Source organism: Oncorhynchus keta, chromosome 18 (assembly GCF_023373465.1).
Source record: "Oncorhynchus keta strain PuntledgeMale-10-30-2019 chromosome 18, Oket_V2, whole genome shotgun sequence".
In the NCBI taxonomy this organism is placed as follows: Eukaryota; Metazoa; Chordata; class Actinopteri; order Salmoniformes; family Salmonidae; genus Oncorhynchus; species Oncorhynchus keta.
The window spans coordinates 52,425,348-52,447,651 of NC_068438.1; the positions used below are offsets into that span (position 1 = coordinate 52,425,348).

Sequence of the window (22,304 nt, forward strand, 5' to 3'; positions counted from 1 at the left end):
TGCAAGGGCTGTGGCTTTTGTGGAGCGATGGGTAACGATGCTTCGTGGGTGACTGTTGTCGATGTGTGCAGAAGGTCCCTGGTTCGCGCCCGGGTATGGGCGAGGGGACGGTTTAAAATTATACTGTTACAGTAGCAGTACTACCAGTAGAGCTGGTTTGTGTGTGTATGGACGCGGGCCATTTATCCATGTTTGAGCAAACAGAATGAAACAGCTACGCTTGGCTACTCCAGACCGTTAGTGGAATTCCCGCGAGAGAGTTAACGGTTAACGTGAATGGATGTTAATTATTTGACATTATTATTGTTATTTTGCTAGATGGTTTCATTTTACCTTTGGCAGTGAAATGAGGCCTACTCAGTTCGAGAGAAAAAAAACGCACCCAAATATATAGCCCCGTTGGAAAATATAAATGGACTGTTAGAAAATGTGAAGATAATTATATAAAAAAATGTGTATCACGTTTGGCCCCAAGAAGACCGAGAATACCCGGTGTAGATAATAAACAGCGTAGAGACTCAGGGATGTGTGCTTTGGGTAACTTTAACAGAATGTGACTGGCAGAACGGGTGTTGTATGTGGAGGATGAGGGCTGCAGTAGATATCTCAGATAGGAGGGAGTGAGGCCTAAGAGGGTTTTATCAATAAGCATCAACCAGTGGGTCTTGCAACCGGTATAAACAATTTTATGAGGCATGTCTTGCCGTGTTTCAAAGTAGCCGAGCCAAATTCCGACCATAGGAATGTCAAGGGGATTATTTTATGAACACTCTGTTTACAAAATCAGTATTTCTCACGTTATATTGGTTTTCAAATCAACTTTATTCCGTTGTCCAGTAGCCAAAAATACAATCCTAGTCATATTAGCAACCCATGCTAGTTGTTGAACCTTGAACTCTTCTCTCGCGTTTAGCCTACTACTGTGTGCGCATTGCTGCGTCGCGAAGGGCGCTTCGCGTTCCGTCACTGGTAGCTGCGCTTCCTTCTGATCAGTGAAGGCGTCAGAGAGAGCCATGGGAGTGAGAGGTGCTTCGGAGCACAGCGATTGGCAGCCAGGACAAGGGAATTATACTGATTATGTAGGCTAGCTGCTGTACCATAGGCTAGCACCCCAATCTCCTCCCATCACCAGCTAGGCTAACTACTAGCCTGTTGCTCTGCTGTGGCACTGCTAACTACAGTGAAGGAAGCTCTCTCTCCCTCGCCCCCCTTCCATCAGTAATGTCTGTAGTTGAGGCTGTGGCGAGCTGACGTGACGACAACGTTATCTGTTTACCTCAAAGCCAGAGTCGATGGTTGAAGGCAGGGTGTGCTCTCCTGCCTTCCGTACAACATGATAATCTTTCATCTGAAAATCAATGGCTGTCTGTGTGGAGAGAGTCTGTATGGCAGAGTAGGAGATGAGGGAAGAGGACAGGAGAAGACAATTAAAGGAGACGATCAGGTAGAGGGATGCTCCCTGTTAGCTCCCTGAGGATGATGCCTCTCCCTATTTTCTTTTTGTCTGTTATACAACCTTTTGTTCTACAGTTGGAAATACTGAGTGACTCACAGGTAGCTCATCATGTAGACTATTTCCTCAGTCTAGCCAATGGGTCTTTGATTATCTAAATACATTATATATATATATATATATATATATACAAAAAAATATTTGGACACACCTTCAAATGAGTGGATTCGGCTATTTCAGCCACACCCTTTGCCGATAGTGTATAGAATCGAGAACACAGCCATTCAATCTCCATATTGGCAGTAGAATGGCATTACTAAAGAGCTCGGTGACTTTCAATGTGCCACCGTCATGGGATGCCACCTTTCCAACAAGTCAGTTTTGTCAAATTTCTGCCCTGTTAAGAGTTGCCACGGTCAACTGTAAGTGCTCTGTTATTGTGAGGTGGACACGTCTAGGAGCAACAACGGCTCAGCCGTGGAGTGGTAGGCCACACAAGCTCACAGAACGGGAGTGGCGATCATCCAATGTTTCCCCTGTTTGTCAGTTGTATTCACAGCGTTTGGTGATGTTCATCTTGATATAGTAGTTTTGTTTTGGTAGATTTTTCTGTGTTATTACATATTTTTGCTGTTTACATTTACATTTAAGTCATTTAGCAGACGCTCTTATCCAGAGCGACTTACAAATTGGTGCATACACCTTATGACAACCAGTGGAACAGCCACTTGCATCTAAATCCCTATCCTAGGTATTCCTTGAAGAGGTGGGGTTTCAGGTGTCTCCGGAAGGTGGTGATTGACTCCGCTGTCCTGGCGTCGTGAGGGAGTTTGTTCCACCATTGGGGGGCCAGAGCAGCGAACAGTTTTGACTGGGCTGAGCGGGAACTGTACTTCCTCAGTGGTAGGGAGGCGAGCAGGCCAGAGGTGGATGAACGCAGTGCCCTTGTTTGGGTGTAGGGCCTGATCAGAGCCTGGAGGTACTGAGGTGCCGTTCCCCTCACAGCTCCGTAGGCGAGCACCATGGTCTTGTAGCGGATGCGAGCTTCAACTGGAAGCCAGTGGAGAGAGCGGGGTGACGTGAGAGAACTTGGGAAGGTTGAACACCAGACGGGCTGCGGCGTTCTGGATGAGTTGTAGGGGTTTAATGGCACAGGCAGGGAGCCCAGCCAACAGCGAGTTGCAGTAATCAAGACGGGAGATGACAAGTGCCTGGATTAGGACCTGCGCCGCTTCCTGTGTGAGGCAGGGTCGTACTCTGCGGATGTTGTAGAGCATGAACCTACAGGAACGGGACACCGCCTTGATGTTAGTTGAGAACGTCAGGGTGTTGTCCAGGATCACGCCAAGGTTCTTAGCGCTCTGGGAGGAGGACACAATGGAGTTGTCAACCGTGATGGCGAGATCATGGAACGGGCAGTCCTTCCCCGGGAGGAAGAGGAGCTCCGTCTTGCTGAGGTTCAGCTTGAGGTGGTGATCCGTCATCCACACTGATATGTCTGCCAGACATGCAGAGATGCGATTCGCCACCTGGTCATCAAATACAATTTTATCGGTCACACACATGGTTAGCAGATGTTAAATGCGAGTGTAGCAAAATGCTTGTGCTGCTAGTTCCGACCATGCAGTAATATCGAACAAGTAATTTTATTTATTTTTTTATTTCACCTTTATTGAACCAGGTAGGCTAGTTGAGAACAAGTTCTCATTTGCAACTGCGAGCGACCTGGCCAAGATAAAGCATAGCAGTGTGAACAGACAACACAGAGTTACACATGGAATAAACAATTAACAAGTCAATAACACAGTAGGAAAAAAAAGGGGGAGTCTATATACATTGTGTGCAAAAGGCATGAGGAGGTAGGAGAATAATTACAATATTGCAGATTAACACTGGAGTGATAAATGATCAGATGGTCATGTACAACAACAATTCTAACAATTCCCCAACAGCTACCTGATACACTCAATGTAAGGGGATGGAATAAGAATATGTACATGAAGATATATGAATAAGCGATGGCTGTGCGGCATAGATGGTTTAAAATACAGTATATACATATGAGATGAGTAATGTAGGGTATGAAAACATTATTAAAGTGTCATTATATAAAGTGACTAGTGATACCTTTATTACATCCATTTATTAAAGTGGTCAATGATTTGAGTCTGTATGTAGGCAGCAGCCTCTCTGTGTTAGTGGCGGCTCTTTAACAGTCTGATGGCCTTGAGATAGAAGCTGTTTTTCAGTCTCTCGGTCCCAGCTTTGATGCACCTGTACTGACCTCGCCTTCTGGATTGTAGTGGGGTGAACAGGCAGTGGCTCGGGTGGTTGTTGTCCTTGATGATCTTTTTTGCTTTCCTGTGACATTGGGTGTTGTGGAGGGGAGGTAGTTTTCCCTCAGTGATGCGTTGTGCAGACCGCACTCCTTTCTGGAGAGCTTTGCAGTTGAGGACGGTGCAGTTGCCGTACCAGGCGGTGATACAGCCCGACAGGATGCTCTCGATTGTGCATCTGTAAAGGTTTGTGAGGATTTTAGGTGACAAGCAAAATTTAATCAGCCTCCTGAGGTTGAAGAGGCGCTGTTGCGTCGTCTTCACTATGCTGTCTGTGTGGGTGGACCATTTCAGTTTGTCCGTGATGTGTACGCCAAGGAACTTAACTTTCCACTTTCTCCACTACTGTCCCGTCGATGTGTATAAGATTGTCTGTCCTCAGTTGCAACACTCATTCCGAAGTTCAAACTGCCTCTGGAAGCAATGTCACCAAGCTTCATGAAATGGTTTTCCATGGCCGAGCAGCCGCACACAAGCTTAAAATCACCATGCGCAATGCCAAGCATCGGCTGGAGGGGTGTAAAACTCGCCTCCGTTGGACTCTAGAGCAGTGGAAACAGGTTCTCTGGCGTGATGAATCAAGCTTCACCATCTGCCAGTCCGACGGACTAATCTGGGTTTGGCGGATGCCAGGAGAACGCTACCTGCCCGAATGCATAGTGCCAACTGTAAAGTTTGGTGGAGGAGGAATAATGGTCTGGATCTATTTTTCATGGTTCGGGCCCATTAGTTCCAGTGAAGGGAAATCTTAACGCTACAGCATACAATAACATTCTAGACGATTCTGTGCTTCCAACTTCGTGGGAACAGTTTGGGGAAGGCCCTTTCCTGTTTCAGTATGACAATGCCTCCCGTGCACAAAGCGAGGCCCATACAGAATTGGGTTGTCGAGATCTTTGTGGAAGAACTTGACTAGCCTGCTCAGAGCCCTGACCTCAACCCCATCGAACACTTTTGGGATGAATTGGAACGCCGACTGCGAGCCAGTTCTTATCGCCCAACATCAGTGTCCGACCTCACTAATGCTCTTGTAGCTGAATGGAAGCAAGTCCCCACAGCAATGTTCCGACATCTAGTAGATATCCTTCCCAGAAGAGTGGAGGCTGTAATAGCAGCAAAGGGGGGGGGGGGACCAACTCCATATTAATGCCCCATGATGAGATGTTTGAAGCATACTTTTGGTCATGTAGTGTAGATGTTTAAAATAATCATACATTTTTATGAAACATTTTATGGAATTTCTTACAAAGTCAATATACCAGTTAGCATTTAGCCTATTACAAATTACACAAAGGGAGCTTACTTCGATCCTATCCTTTTGTCCACATACTGCAGTGGTAGATAGAGGAGACAGGGCTGTTTTCATTCAGATGTGCTTATAGGGTAGAGTGACCCAGCTGTGTGTGTGTGTCCCTGGTTAGTGTGACTGTGACCCTGTCATCTTTCCTCTCCATGGAAACCCAACAGGATATCGAGCAACTGTAGTGTTCTCTGCTACTGCTACCCCGTCCTGGATCATCAGGTGATTTACCCCATGTTGACATAGTGGAGATGTACTAACTAGGTGATTTACCCCATGTTGACATAGTGGAGATGTACTAACTAGGTGATTTACCCCATGTTGACATAGTGGAGATGTACTGACTAGGTGATTTACCCCATGTTGACATTAGTGGAGATGTACTGACTAGGTGATTTACCCCATGTTGACATTAGTGGAGATGTACTAACTAGGTGATTTACCCCATGTTGACATAGTGGAGATGTACTAACTAGGTGATTTACCCCATGTTGACATAGTGGAGATGTACTAACTAGGTGATTTACCCCATGTTGACATAGTGAGTCTACACTAACTAGGTGATTTACCCCATGTTGACATAGTGGAGATGTACTGACTAGGTGATTTACCCCATGTTGACATAGTGGAGATGTACTGACTAGGTGATTTACCCCATGTTGACATTAGTGGAGATGTACTAACTAGGTGATTTACCCCATGTTGACATAGTGGAGATGTACTAACTAGGTGATTTACCCCATGTTGACATAGTGGAGATGTACTGACTAGGTGATTTACCCCATGTTGACATAGTGGAGATGTACTAACTAGGTGATTTACCCCATGTTGACATAGTGAGTCGACACTAACTAGGTGATTTACCCCATGTTGACATAGTGGAGATGTACTAACTAGGTGATTTACCCCATGTGGAGATGTACTAACTAGGTGATTTACCCCATGTGGAGATGTACTAACTAGGTGATTTACCCCATGTGGAGATGTACTAACTAGGTGATTTACCCCATGTTGACATAGTGGAGATGTACTGACTAGGTGATTTACCCCATGTTGACATAGTGGAGGTGTACTAACTAGGTGATTTACCCCATGTTGACATAGTGGAGATGTACTAACTAGGTGATTTACCCCATGTTGACATAGTGGAGATGTACTAACTAGGTGATTTACCCCATGTTGACATTAGTGGAGATGTACTAACTAGGTGATTTACCCCATGTTGACATAGTGGAGATGTACTAACTAGGTGATTTACCCCATGTTGACATAGTGGAGATGTACTAACTAGGTGATTTACCCCATGTTGACATAGTGGTGATTTACCCCATGTTGACATAGTGGTGATTTACCCCATGTTGACATAGTGGAGATGTACTGACTAGGTGATTTACCCCATGTTGACATAGTGGAGATGTACTAACTACATTTACATTTAAGTCATTTAGCAGACGCTCTTATCCAGAGCGACTTACAAATTGGTGCATACACCTTATGACATCCAGTGGAACAGCCACTTTACAATAGTGCATCTAAATCTTTTTAGGGGGGGTGAGAAGGATTACTTAACTAGGTGATTTACCCCATGTTGACATAGCGGAGATGTACTAACTAGGTGATTTACCCCATGTTGACATAGTGAGTCTACACTAGCTGCTATAACAGCCTCCACTCTTCTGGGAAGGCTTTCCACTAGATGTTGGAACATCGCTGCTATAACAGCCTCCACTCTTCTGGGAAGGTTTTCCACTAGATGTTGGAACATTGCTGCTATAACAGCCACCACTCTTCTGGGAAGGTTTTCCACTAGATGTTGGGACATCGCTGCTATAACAGCCTCCACTCTTCTGGGAAGGTTTTCCACTAGATGTAGGAACATTGCTGCTATAACAGCCTCCACTCTTCTGGGAAGGTTTTCCACTACATGTAGGAACATTGCTGCTATAACAGCCTCCACTCTTCTGGGAAGGTTTTCCACTACATGTAGGAACATTGCTGCTATAACAGCCTCCACTCTTCTGGGAAGGTTTTCCACTAGATGTTGGAACATCGCTGCTATAACAGCCTCCACTCTTCTGGGAAGGCTTTCCACTAGATGTTGGAACATTGCTGCTATAACAGCCACCACTCTTCTGGGAAGGCTTTCCACTAGATGTAGGAACATCGCTGCTATAACAGCCTCCACTCTTCTGGGAAGGTTTTCCACTAGATGTAGGAACATTGCTGCTATAACAGCCTCCACTCTTCTGGGAAGGTTTTCCACTAGATGTTGGAACATTGCTGCTATAACAGCCTCCACTCTTCTGGGAAGGTTTTCCACTAGATGTTGGAACATTGCTGCTATAACAGCCTCCACTCTTCTGGGAAGGTTTTCCACTAGATGTTGGAACATTGCTGCTATAACAGCCTCCACTCTTCTGGGAAGGTTTTCCACTAGATGTTGGAACATTGCTGCTATAACAGCCTCCTCTCTTCTGGGAAGGCTTTCCACTAGATGTTGGAACATCGCTGCTATAACAGCCTCCACTCTTCTGGGAAGGTTTTCCACTAGATGTTGGAACATTGCTGCTATAACAGCCTCCACTCTTCTGGGAAGGTTTTCCACTAGATGTAGGAACGTAGCTGCTATAACACCCCCTACCCATCCTCTGACCCTCCCCACCACTCACCCACTAAGCAACAGACTGCTTGATAGTCAGCAGTAGGTCACAGTGAAGTACATCTTTTTTTAAAGAGGTCGTGTTGTGGCAGCTGCGGCGCACATTAGAAGTAACCCAAAAACCCTGTGACCAGTACATTTCACCTGCGACGATCCTGCACATGACTCGAGTTGCATCGCCACGGTAATCTCCTGCCCTTAAAGGGGCAGGCAAACTTTTTTTTTTGTTTTTGTGTGTGTCATGTGAAATTTTTGTTTTCAAGACTGGAAATAAAACACCAGATTACTTCTTACTACGAACACATGTGTTGTTTTAAAAACATTACATCATCTGTTTTGTTTGTATTGAAAATAATACATCTGAGTAGATTGACCAAAAAGTACATGACTCCAATGCTTCCCACTGGGAGGCTGGCCCATGTCGACTCCAATGCTTCCCACTGGGAGGCTGGCCCATGTCGACTCCAATGCTTCCCACTGGGAGGCTGGCCCATGTCGACTCCAATGCTTCCCACTGGGAGGCTGGCCCATGTCGACTCCAATGCTTCCCACTGGGAGGCTGGCCCATGTCGACTCCAATGCTTCCCACTGGGAGGCTGGCCCATGTCGACTCCAATGCTTCCCACTGGGAGGCTGGCCCATGTCGACTCCAATGCTTCCCACTGGGAGGCTGGCCCATGTTGACTCCAATGCTTCCCACTGGGAAGCTGGCCCATGTTGACTCCAATGCTTCCCACTGGGAGGCTGGCCCATGTCGACTCCAATGCTTCCCACTGGGAGGCTGGCCCATGTCGACTCCAATGCTTCCCACTGGGAGGCTGGCCCATGTCGACTCCAATGCTTCCCACTGGGAGGCTGGCCCATGTCGACTCCAATGCTTCCCACTGGGAGGCTGGCCCATGTCGACTCCAATGCTTCCCACTGGGAGGCTGGCCCATGTCGACTCCAATGCTTCCCACTGGGAGGCTGGCCCATGTTGACTCCAATGCTTCCCACTAGGAGGCTGGCCCATGTCGACTCCAATGCTTCCCACTGGGAGGCTGGCCCATGTCGACTCCAATGCTTCCCACTGGGAGGCTGGCCCGTGTTGACTCCAATGCTTCCCACAGGGAGGCTGGCCCATGTTGACTCCAATGCTTCCCACTAGGAGGCTGGCCCATGTCGACTCCAATGCTTCCCACTGGGAGGCTGGCCCATGTTGACTCCAATGCTTCCCACTAGGAGGCTGGCCCATGTCGACTCCAATGCTTCCCACTGGGAGGCTGGCCCATGTCGACTCCAATGCTTCCCACTGGGAGGCTGGCCCATGTCGACTCCAATGCTTCCCACTGGGAGGCTGGCCCATGTTGACTCCAATGCTTCCCACTGGGAAGCTGGCCCATGTTGACTCCAATGCTTCCCACTGGGAGGCTGGCCCATGTCGACTCCAATGCTTCCCACTGGGAGGCTGGCCCATGTCGACTCCAATGCTTCCCACTGGGAGGCTGGCCCATGTCGACTCCAATGCTTCCCACTGGGAGGCTGGCCCATGTCGACTCAATGCTTCCCACTGGGAGGCTGGCCCATGTCGACTCCAATGCTTCCCACTGGGAGGCTGGCCCATGTCGACTCCAATGCTTCCCACTGGGAGGCTGGCCCATGTTGACTCCAATGCTTCCCACTAGGAGGCTGGCCCATGTCGACTCCAATGCTTCCCACTGGGAGGCTGGCCCATGTCGACTCCAATGCTTCCCACTGGGAGGCTGGCCCGTGTTGACTCCAATGCTTCCCACAGGGAGGCTGGCCCATGTTGACTCCAATGCTTCCCACTAGGAGGCTGGCCCATGTCGACTCCAATGCTTCCCACTGGGAGGCTGGCCCATGTTGACTCCAATGCTTCCCACTAGGAGGCTGGCCCATGTCGACTCCAATGCTTCCCACTGGGAGGCTGGCCCATGTCGACTCCAATGCTTCCCACTGGGAGGCTGGCCCATGTCGACTCCAATGCTTCCCACTGGGAGGCTGGCCCATGTCGACTCCAATGCTTCCCACTGGGAGGCTGGCCCATGTCGACTCCAATGCTTCCCACTGGGAGGCTGGCCCATGTCGACTCCAATGCTTCCCACTGGGAGGCTGGCCCATGTCGACTCCAATGCTTCCCACTGGGAGGCTGGCCCATGTCGACTCCAATGCTTCCCACTGGGAAGCTGGCCCATGTCGACTCCAATGCTTCCCACTGGGAGGCTGGCCCATGTCGACTCCAATGCTTCCCACTGGGAAGCTGGCCCATGTCGACTCCAATGCTTCCCACTGGGAGGCTGGCCCATGTCGACTCCAATGCTTCCCACTGGGAAGCTGGCCCATGTCGACTCCAATGCTTCCCACAGTGATTCTGGACCATGTTGACTCCAATGCTTCCCACAGTTGTGTGAAGGTGGCTGGATGTCCTTTGGGTGGTGGACCATTCTTGATACACACAGGAAACTGTTGAGCGTGAAAAACCCAGCAGCGTTGCAGTTCTTGACACAAACCGGTGCACCTTCTACCATACCCTGTTTTAAAGGCACTTCAATATTTTGTCTTTCACCCTCTGAATGGTACACAGACACAATCCATGTCTCAATTGTCCCAGGGCTTAAAAATCCTTCTTTAACCTGTCATCCTCCCCTTCATCTTCACTGATTGAAGTGGATTTAACAGGTGACATCAAGAAGGGATCGTAGCTTTCACCTGGATTCACCTGGTCAGTGTACGTCATGGAAATAACAGGTGTTCTTAATGTTTTGTCCACTCAGTCTCTGTCATGGAAATAACAGGTGTTCTTAATGTTTTGTCCACTCAGTGTATGTCATGGAAATAACAGGTGTTCTTAATGTTTTGCCCACTCAGTCTCTGTCATGGAAATAACAGGTGTTCTTAATGTTTTGTCCACTCAGTCTCTGTCATGGAAATAACAGGTGTTCTTAATGTTTTGCCCACTCAGTCTCTGTCATGGAAATAACAGGTGTTCTTAATGTTTTGTCCACTCGGTGTATGTTGCTGGAACAGTTGTGTAAGGTTGGTAGAATCGTATTCAAAAAGACGAACCGCTCTGATGCCTGGTTGCTTCCACCAAGTATTAAGTCATTAACAAAACATCCTCCTTTTAATGTTTCTAATTTAATTTCTAACTTGGATGATTTATATACATTTTCTTTGACTTTTTCAAAATGTGGACTTAAGTTTTTCATAGATTGATAGGAAGAATTATCCAAAGTAAATTTAATGTGGCAAAGTGTGTAAACTTCCCCCAGCGACCGTATCCCTGAAATTACCATTGTTTTCATGAATTTGATGATATAATCGTAAAGCCCATTCAAAAGATTAGGAGACATAACACGGAAGTGTTCTTTGTCCTGACTGCTGATGTGTACTTCCACAACTGGTAGGAGGGGCCTATTCTGACCACTCAGGGGGAGTGGGGGGAGGGGCGAGGATAGAATAGCACAGTACGAGCCTGTCTCTGTATGAGGGCCTCTAAGCCTAACTAAAAGGCAACTATTTTACCTGTATTTTCTCCGTCTTCCTTCTACGTTCAATATGAACAGAAACGCTCTGTCGCCAGGACAGTCGGGAGGTTAGTGTGTGTGTGTGTGTGTGTGTGTGTGTGTGTGTGTGTGGACTTTCGTTTTCATGTTTATCTCCTGCGTTCACAGTGCAGGAATGTGTTGAAGTGCCAGCTTGGCAGAGTGCTCCCTCTCTCGTTCTCCCTTTCTCTCCTTCCCCCCCCCTCTCCCCCTCTCCTTCTCCCCCTCTCTCTCGTTCTCCCCCTCTCTCCCCTCTCCTTCTCCCCCCCTCTCTCTCCCCCTCTCTCCTTCTTCCTTTCTCTCTCCCCCTTTCTCTCCTCTCTCCCCCCTCTCCTCTCCTCTCCCCCTTCCTCTCTCTCTCCCCCTTCCTCTCTCTCTCTCTCCCTTCCTCTCTCTCCTCTCTCTCTCTCTCTCTCTCTCTCTCTCTCTCTCTCTCTCTCTCTCTCTCCCCCCCCCTCTCTCCTCTCTCTCTCTCTCTCCCCCTTCCTCTCTCCTCTCTCTCTCTCTCTCTCTCTTCCTCTCTCTTCTCTCTCTCTCTCTCTCTCTCTTCTCTCTCTCTCTCTCTCTCTCCCCCTTCCTCTCTCTTCTCTCTCTCTCCCCTCTCTCTCCTTCTCCCTTTCTCCTATCTCTCTCCTCTCTCCTTCTCCCTTTCTCCTATCTCTCTCTCCTCTCTCTCTCTATCTCTCCCCCTTCCTCTCTCTTCTCTCTCTCTCCCCTCTCTCTCCTTCTCCCTTTCTCCCCTCTCTCTCTCCCTCCCTCCCTCTCTTCCAATCTGCTGAGCTGTCAGTTTCTGCTAGCTGCGGTTCAATGCATCCCAAATGACTCCCTATTACCTAGCCGGTGCCTTTACGTGAGGATTCCGGTGACCGTTGGGATGAATCCATAACCGCCTCAGACACAGTGAGGATCGCTGTTATTCCTCAGAACTCCCTGTAAAGTTGTCTGTTCCGCTAACAGTGTAGTAGACTTATCTGAGAGGCTCATTTTGAAACTTTGATGGATTTTTTTTTTTAGAAAATGCCTCTGATGTACATCGATAGTCTCTCCAGGAGACTGATATTGACTGAGTGGACTTGCCATTGTGATGCATCGTTCGGACTGTTGGATGAGGCTTGCGGGCCACATTGAGATTGTTAGAAAATTCTCTATTGAACCAACGGAAGACAGAGGGTGGGGGGTGGGGAGGGACAGAGGGTGGGTGGGGGCTGGGGAGGGACAGAGGGTGGGTGGGGGCTGGGGAGGGACAGAGGGTGGGTGGGGGCTGGGGAGGGACAGAGGGTGGGTGGGGGCTGAGGAGGGACAGAGGGTGGGTGGGGGCTGGGGAGGGACAGAGGGTGGGTGGGGGGCTGGGGAGGGACAGAGGGTGGGTGGGGGCTGAGGAGGGACAGAGGGTGGGTGGGGGCTGGGGAGGGACAGAGGGTGGGGGATACATATATGACACCTGTTTTAATCCTTATTGATGTGTCTCTTTTCCTCTGTAGGCCCTGCTCAGGTTCCCATGATGTCCCCTAATGGTTCAGTGCCTCCAATATATGTGCCTCCTGGATACGTTTCACAGGTATGCTCTCCCTCTCTTCCTGTTTCACGGGTATGCTCTCCCTCTCTTCCTGTCTCGTGGACACACAAACACACACCTACAATTTAAATTGGATTTCACCTTTGTAATGTCCAGTGCCTTCAGAAAGTACTCTGGCCCCTTGACCTTTTTTATATTATGTTACATTACAGCCTGAATTTAAAATGTATTAAATTTAGATTTTTTTTCTGTCATTATGAGTTATTGTGTGCTGATGGGTGAGGAAAACATGTTTTTTTTTAAATCCATTTTGAATTCAGGCTGTAACACAACAAGCTGTGGAATAAGACGGCAGGCACGAATACTGAGGGCTCTGTAGATGCTTATACAGACAGCAGGCACGAATACTGAAGGCTCTGTAGATGCTTATACAGACAGCAGGCACGAATACTTATACAGACAGCAGGCATGAATACTGAAGGCTCTGTAGATGCTTATACAGACAGCAGGCACGAATACTGAGGGCTCTGTAGATGCTTATACAGACAGCAGGCATGAATACTGAGGGCTCTGTAGATGCTTATACAGACAGCAGGCACGAATACTGAGGGCTCTGTAGATGCTTATACAGACAGCAGGCATGAATACTGAGGGCTCTGTAGATGCTTATACAGACAGCAGGCATGAATACTGAAGGCTCTGTAGATGCTTATACAGACAGCAGGCATGAATACTGAAGGCTCTGTAGATGCTTATACAGACAGCAGGCACGAATACTGAAGGCTCTGTAGATGCTTATACAGACAGCAGGCACGAATACTGAAGGCTCTGTAGATGCTTATACAGACAGCAGGCACGAATACTTTCTGAAGGCTCTGTAGATGCTTATACAGACAGCAGGCATGAATACTGAAGGCTCTGTAGATGCTTATACAGACAGCAGGCATGAATACTGAAGGCTCTGTAGATGCTTATACAGACAGCAGGCATGAATACTGAAGGCTCTGTAGATGCTTATACAGACAGCAGGCACGAATACTTTATGAAGGCTCTGTAGATGCTTATACAGACAGCAGGCATGAATACTGAAGGCTCTGTAGATGCTTATACAGACAGCAGGCATGAATACTGAAGGCTCTGTAGATGCTTATACAGACAGCAGGCATGAATACTGAGGGCTCTGTAGATGCTTATACAGACAGCAGGCATGAATACTGAAGGCTCTGTAGATGCTTATACAGACAGCAGGCATGAATACTGAAGGCTCTGTAGATCCTTATACAGACAGCAGGCATGAATACTGAGGGCTCTGTAGATGCTTATACAGACAGCAGGCATGAATACTGAAGGCTCTGTAGATGCTTATACAGACAGCAGGCATGAATACTGAGGGCTCTGTAGATGCTTATACAGACAGCAGGCATGAATACTGAAGGCTCTGTAGATGCTTATACAGACAGCAGGCATGAATACTGAGGGCTCTGTAGATGCTTATACAGACAGCAGGCATGAATACTGAAGGCTCTGTAGATGCTTATACAGACAGCAGGCATGAATACTGAAGGCTCTATAGATGCTTATACAGACAGCAGGCATGAATACTGAGGGCTCTGTAGATGCTTATACAGACAGCAGGCATGAATACTGAGGGCTCTGTAGATGCTTATACAGACAGCAGGCATGAATACTGAAGGCTCTGTAGATGCTTATACAGACAGCAGGCATGAATACTGAAGGCTCTGTAGATGCTTATACAGACAGCAGGCACGAATACTGAAGGCTCTGTAGATGCTTATACAGACAGCAGGCACGAATACTTTCTGAAGGCTCTGTAGATGCTTATACAGACAGCAGGCACGAATACTTTCTGAAGGCTCTGTAGATGCTTATACAGACAGCAGGCACGAATACTGAAGGCTCTGTAGATGCTTATACAGACAGCAGGCATGAATACTGAAGGCTCTGTAGATGCTTATACAGACAGCAGGCATGAATACTGAAGGCTCTGTAGATGCTTATACAGACAGCAGGCACGAATACTGAAGGCTCTGTAGATGCTTATACAGACAGCAGGCACGAATACTGAAGGCTCTGTAGATGCTTATACAGACAGCAGGCATGAATACTGAAGGCTCTGTAGATGCTTATACAGACAGCAGGCACGAATACTGAAGGCTCTGTAGATGCTTATACAGACAGCGGGCATGAATACTGAAGGCTCTGTAGATGCTTATACAGACAGCAGGCATGAATACTGAAGGCTCTGTAGATGCTTATACAGACAGCAGGCATGAATACTGAAGGCTCTGTAGATGCTTATACAGACAGCAGGCATGAATACTGAGGGCTCTGTAGATGCTTATACAGACAGCAGGCATGAATACTGAAGGCTCTGTAGATGCTTATACAGACAGCAGGCATGAATACTGAAGGATCTGTAGATGCTTATACAGACAGCAGGCATGAATACTGAATGCTCTGTAGATGCTTATACAGACAGCAGGCCTGAATACTGAAGGCTCTGTAGATGCTTATACAGACAGCAGGCATGAATACTGAAGGCTCTGTAGATGCTTATACATCTCGGTTCTCCTTTCATAAGTCTGATTTTGGCCTCCTGATTTCATGTCCGACTCATTCTACGTCCTCAGACACAATCAAACATTTGTAACCCCTAATAACCTGTTGTCTCAGATCATATACAGAAGTTTCCAATAATAATTGTTGTTCTCTCTCTTTCTCTCCCCATCGCTCTCTCCCTACCCCTCTCTCTCGCTCGCTCGCTCTCCCTACCCCTCTCTCTCGCTCGCTCGCTCTCCCTACCCCTCTCTCTCGCTCGCTCGCTCTCCCTACCCCTCTCTCTCGCTCGCTCGCTCTCCCTACCCCTCTCTCTCGCTCGCTCGCTCTCCCTACCCCTCTCTCTCGCTCGCTCGCTCTCCCTACCCCTCTCTCTCGCTCGCTCGCTCTCCCTACCCCTCTCTCTCGCTCGCTCGCTCTCCCTACCCCTCTCTCTCGCTCGCTCGCTCTCCCTACCCCTCTCTCTCGCTCGCTCGCTCTCCCTACCCATCTCTCTCGCTCGCTCGCTCTCCCTACCCCTCTCGCTCGCTCGCTCTCCCTACCCCTCTCTCTCCCTACCCCTCTCTCTCCCTACCCCTCTCTCTCCCTACCCCTCTCTCTCCCTACCCCTCTCTCTCCCTCTCTCCCTACCCTTCTCTCTCGCTCTCTCCCTACCCCTCTCTCTCGCTCTCTCCCTACCCCTCTCTCTCGCTCTCTCCCTACCCCTCTCTCTCGCTCTCTCCCTACCCCTCTCTCTCGCTCTCTCCCTACCCCTCTCTCTCGCTCTCTCCCTACCCCTCTCTCTCGCTCTCTCCCTACCCCTCTCTCTCGCTCTCTCCCTACCCCTCTCTCTCGCTCTCTCCTACCCCTCTCTCTCGCTCTCTCCCTACCCCCTCTCTCTCTCGCTCTCTCCCTACCCCTCTCTCTCGCTCTCTCCCTACCCCTCTCTCTCGCTCTCTCCCTACCCCTCTCTCTCGCTCTCTCCCTACCCCTCTCTCTCGCTCTCTCCCTACCCCTCTCTCTCGCTCTCTCCCTACCCCTCTCTCTCGCTCTCTCCCTACCCCTCTCTCGCTCTCTCCCTACCCCTCTCTCTCGCTCTCTCCCTACCCCTCTCTCTCGCTCTCTCCCTACCCCTCTCTCTCGCTCTCTCCCTACCCCTCTCTCTCGCTCTCTCCCTACCCCTCTCTCTCGCTCTCTCCCTACCCCTCTCTCTCGCTCTCTCCCTACCCCTCTCTCTCGCTCTCTCCCTACCCCTCTCTCGCTCTCTCCCTACCCCTCTCTCTCGCTCTCTCCCTACCCCTCTCTCTCGCTCTCTCCCTACCCCTCTCTCTCGCTCTCTCCCTACCTCGCTCGCTCTCTCCCTACCCCTCTCTCTCGCTCTCTCCCTACCCCTCTCTCTCGCTCTCTCCCTACCCCTCTCTCTCGCTCTCCCCCTACCTCTCTCTCTCTCGCTCTCTCCCTACCCCTCTCTCTCGCTCTCTCCTTACCTCGCTCTCTCTCGCTCTCTCCCTACCCCTCTCTCTCTCTCTCTCTCTCTCTCTCTCTCTGTCTCTCTCTCTCTCCGTCCATCAGATCATAGAGGAGAATGGAGTTCGACGTGTTCTGGTCTTACCTCAGCAGCCAGAGTTCCACCCTGGGGGCCACTCCCCCCTGCACCACCCCCCTCCTCCACCCCACGCCCACCTGCCCGCCTTCATCCCCCACCCCGCCATGTTGCCCCCCCCACCCCACCTCTACACAGGCATGGCGGGGGACATGAGCTCCCAGTATATACCACAGTACCACCCGGCACACATTTACTCAGAGCAGGGTGAGTATATACACTACATAGTATTCACTACATAGTATACACTACACACCACATAGTAAACACTACATACTATAAACTACATAGTATGCACTATATAGTATACACTACACACTACATAGTATACATTCCACACTATATAGTATACACTATACACTATATGATATGCACTATATAGTATAAGCTACACACTACATAGTATACACTAAATAGTATACACTATACACTACATAGTATACACTACATTGTATACGCTACACACTAAATACACTACATAGTATACACTACATACAGAGCATCCAGAAGGCCTTCAGACCCCTTGACTTTTCCCACATTTTGTTACTTTAGTCTTATTCGAAATTGGATTCAATTGTTGTTTTTCCTCATCAATCTACAGACAATACCCCATAATGGCAAAAACAGGTTTATAGACATTTTAGCAAATGTACTAAATGAAATGTGACATTTACATTAATATTCAGACTATTTACTCAGTGTTGAAGAACCTTTGGCAGCGATAACAGCCTCAAGTCTTCTTGGGTATGACGCAACAAGCTTGGCACACCTGTATTTGGGGAGTTTCTCCCATTCTTCTCTGCAGATCCTCTCAAGCTCTGTCAGGTTGGATGGGGAGCGTCGCTGCACAGCTATTTTCAGGTCTCTCTAGAGATGTTCGATCGGGTTCAAGTCCGGCCTCTGGCTGGGCCAATCAAGGACATTCAGAGACTTGTCCAGAAGCCACTCCTGCATTGTCTTGGTTGTGTGCTTAGGGTCATTGTCCTGTTGGAAGGTGAACTTTCGTCCCAGTCTGAGATCCTGAGTGCTCTGGAGCAGGTTTTCATCAAGGATCTCTCTGTACATTTCTCTGTTCATCTTTGCCTGACTAGTCTCCCAGTCCCTGCTGCTGAAAAACATCCCCACAGCATGATGCTGCCACCACCATGCTTCACTGTAGGGATGGTGCCAGGTTTCCTCCAGACGTGACGTTTGGCATTCAGGCCAAAAAGTTCAATCTTGGTTTCATCAGACCAGAGAATCTTGTTTAGTCCTTTAGGTGCCTGTTGGCAAACTCCAAGCGGGCTGTCATATGTGCCTTTTACTGAGAAGTGGCTTCCGTCTGGTTACTCTACCATAAAGACCTGACTGGTGTAGTGCTGCAGAGATGATTGTCCTTCTGGAAGGTTCTCCCATCTCCATAGACAAACACTAGAGCTCTGTCAGAGTGACCATTGGATTCTTGGTCACCTCCCTGACCAAGGCCCTTCTCCCCTGATTGCTCAGTTTGGCCCGGGCGGCCATCTCTAGGAAGAGGAGGAGACTTGGTGGTTCCAAACGTGTTCCGTTTGAGAACATAGTGGCCTCCAACATTCTTATTCTCAGTAATGTGTTGTATGGGATTTGCCCCAAACACGACACTTTGTATTTTTTGTGGAATATTTGTATTCTGTTCAAGCTTCCTTCTTTTCACTCTGTCATTTAGGTTAGTATTGTGGAGTAACTACAATGTTGTTGATCCATCCTCAGTTAGTATTGTGGAGTAACTACAATGTTGTTGATCCATCCTCAGTTAGTATTGTGGAGTAACTACAGTGTTGTTGATCCATCCTCAGTTAGTATTGTGGAGTAACTACAATGTTGTTGATCCATCCTCAGTTAGTATTGTGGAGTAACTACAGTGTTGTTGATCCAACCTCAGTTAGTATTGTGGAGTAACTACAATGTTATTGATCCATCCTCAGTTAGTATTGTGGAGTAACTACAATGTTGTTGATCCATCCTCAGTTTCCTCCTGTCACAGCCATTAAACTCTGTAACTGTTTTAAAGTCACCATTGGCCTCATGGTGAAATCCCTGAGTGGTTTCCTTCCTCTCTGGCAACTGAGTTAGTAGTTAGGAAGGATGCCTGTATCTTTGTAGTGACTGGGTGTATTGATACACCATCCAAAGTGTAATTAATAACTTCACCGGGATCAAAGGGATATTTTATGTCTGCTTTATTTTTACCCATCTACCAATGGGTGCCCTTCTTTTTTGAGTCATTGGAAAACCTCCCTGGTCTTTGTGGTTGAATCTGTGTTTGAAATTCACTGCTCGACTGGGGGACCTTAGAGATAATTGTCTGTGGGGGTACAGAGATGACAAAATCATATTAAGCATTATTATTGCACACAGAGTCCATACAATTTATTATGTGATTTGTTAAGCACATTTTTTTACTCAACTTTAGTTAGGCTTGACATAACAAAAGGGTTTGTACTTATTGACTCAAGACAAATCTCAATTGAATCCATTTTAAATTCCGGCTGTAACCCTGTAATGTGGAATAAGTCAAGGGGTATGAATACTGTCTGTAGGCTCTGTGTGTGTGTGTCTGTACATACCTGTTCTGTGTGTCTCTGTGTGTCTGTACATACCTGTTCTGTGTGTCTCTGTGTGTCTGTACATACCTGTTCTGTGTGTCTCTGTGTGTCTGTACATACCTGTTCTGTATGTCTCTGTGTGTCTGTACATACCTGTTCTGTATGTCTCTGTGTGTCTGTACATACCTGTTCTGCATGTCTAAGTGTCTCTGTACATACCTGTTCTGCATGTCTAAGTGTCTCTGTACATACCTGTTCTGCATGTCTAAGTGTCTCTGTACATACCTGTTCTGTATGTCTAAGTGTCTCTGTACATACCTGTTCTGCGTGTCTAAGTGTCTCTGTACATACCTGTTCTGCGTGTCTAAGTGTCTCTGTACATACCTGTTCTGCGTGTCTAAGTGTCTCTGTGTGTCTGGTCTCCTCCCAGTCTCGGCAGATTCTCATTCCCCACACGGACGCCCGCCGCCGTTCGTCCACCGCGACGAAAGGGCCAGCAAGACCTACGAGCGTCTGCAGAAGAAGCTCAAGGAGCGGCAAGGGGGAGAGAGAGGAGGAGGAGGTGGTCAGATGAAGGACAGCCCCCCTCCCTCGCCACAGAAGAGTCGAAGCAGCCCCCCCTCCATGGACAGTATCTACAATGGGGTGGTTGGAGGAGGGAAGGGGCTGGAGGCTGAACTGGGACAGGGACAGACCAGCACCACCGCCAAGCAGATGGAGAAAGAACCTGGAGGTAAGGAGGGCCAGTGGCCCGAGAGGTGGCTATTTAATTTGAAGGAGAGGACCAGGGTCAGGGTTTGGGTCAGGGGCTGGGTCAGGAACAGGGGCTGGGTCAGGAACAGGGGCTGGGACAGGAACAGGGGTTGGGTCCGGGGCTGGGACAGGAACAGGGGCTGGGACAGGAACAGGGGCTGGTACAGGAACAGGGGCTGGGTCAGGGGCTGGGACAGGAACAGGGGCTGGGACAGGAACAGGGGTTGGGTCAGGGGCTGGGTCAGGAACAGGGGCTGGAACAGGAACAGGGGCTGGGACAGGAACAGGGGCTGGGTCAGGGGCTGGGACAGGAACAGGGGTTGGGTCAGGGGCTGGGACAGGAACAGGGGTTGGGTCAGGGGCTGGGACAGGAACAGGGGTTGGGTCAGGGGCTGGGACAGGAACAGGGGCTGGGTCAGGGGCTGGGACAGGAACAGGGGCTGGGACAGGAGCAGGCGTTGGAACAGGGGTTGGGTCAGGGGCTGGGACAGGAACAGGGGCTGGGACAGGACCAGGGGCTGGGTCAGGGGTTGGAACAGGGGTTGGGTCAGGGGCTGGGACAGGAACAGGGGCTGGGACAGGACCAGGGGCTGGGTCAGGGGTTGGAACAGGGGTTGGGTCAGGGGCTGGGACAGGAACAGGGGCTGGAACACGGGCTGGGACAGGACCAGGGGCTGGATCAGGGGTTGGAACAGGGGTTGGGTCAGGGGCTGGGACAGGAACAGGCGTTGGAACAGGGGTTGGGTCAGGGGCTGGGACAGGAACAGGCGTTGGAACAGGGGTTGGGTCAGGGGCTGGGACAGGAACAGGCGTTGGAACAGGGGTTGGGTCAGGGGCTGGGACAGGAACAGGGGTTGGGTCAGGGGCTGGGACAGGACCAGGGGCTGGGACAGGGGCTGGGACAGGAACAGGAACAGGGGCTGGGACAGGAACAGGCGTTGGAACAGGGGTTGGGTCAGGGGCTGGGACAGGACCAGGGGCTGGGTCAGGGGCTGGGACAGGAACAGGGGGTTGGGACAGGGACTGGGTCAGGAACAGGGGCTGGGTCAGGAACAGGGCCTGGGTCAGGGGTCAGGAACAGGGGCTGGGTCAGGAACAGGGGCTGGGACAGGAACAGGGGTTGGGACAAGGGGCTGGGCGAAGGGGCAATGGTGGAAAAAGTACCCAATTGTAACACTTTGCTTGACACCCATGGTCATAATGTGTCATAACAGCTGACATAACTTGTCATATCCTGTCATATCCTGTCATATCCTGTCATAGTATGGTCATAACACTGTCGTGACACATACAGGGCATTCGGGAAAATATTCAGACCCCTTGACTTGATCCACATTTGTGCCATTACAGCCTTAATCTAAAATGTATTAACATTTTTTCATCATCAACCTACACACAATACCCCGTAATGACAAAGCGAATAGGTTTTTAGACATTTTTGCAAATGTATTACAAATATGAAACAAATACCTTATTTACATCAGTATTCAAACCCTTTGCTTTGAGACACAACATTGAGCTCAGGTGCATCCTGTTTCCATTGATCCTCCTTGAGATGTTTCTACTACTTGACTGGAGTCCACCTGTGGTAAATTAAATTGATTGGACATGATTTGGAAAGGCACACACCTGTCTATATAAAGTCTCACAGTTGACAGTGAATGTCAGCGCAAAGACAGGATTGTGTCGAGGCACAGATCTGGGGAAGGGTACCAAAAAATGTCTGCCGCATTGAAGGTCCCCAAATGCACAGTGGCCTCCATCATTCTGCAGTGTTGAAGGTCCCCAAGAACACAGTGGCCTCCATCATTCTTAAATGGAAGAAGTTTGGAACCACCAAGACTCTTCCTAGAGCTGGCCAGCCGGCCAAACTGAGCAATCGGGGGAGAAGGACCTTGGTCAGGGAGGTGACCAAAAACCCCATGGTCACTCTGACAAAGCTCCAGAATTCCTCTGTGGAGATGGGAGAACCTTCCAGATGGACAGCCATTTCTGTAGCACTCCACCAATCAGGTCTTT

The 22,304-nt window shown here is 49.1% G+C and overlaps 1 protein-coding gene across 16 annotated transcripts in view; it reads left to right on the forward strand.

Moving 5' to 3' along the window:
• fndc3a (fibronectin type III domain containing 3A) overlaps positions 1-22,304 on the forward strand; it is a 172,868-nt gene that overhangs the window by 76,009 nt on the left and 74,555 nt on the right. For all 16 annotated transcript variants that reach the window (XR_008069170.1, XR_008069171.1, XR_008069156.1 and 13 more), the window contains 3 exons: positions 12,775-12,851; positions 16,938-17,175; positions 19,963-20,265. Coding sequence is in view for 1 of the 16 variants with exons in the window: in XM_052468767.1 (XP_052324727.1) it covers positions 12,775-12,851; positions 16,938-17,175; positions 19,963-20,265 (618 nt within the window). In the remaining 15 variants the exon portion in view is untranslated. The remainder of the gene's footprint in view (positions 1-12,774; positions 12,852-16,937; positions 17,176-19,962; positions 20,266-22,304) is intronic.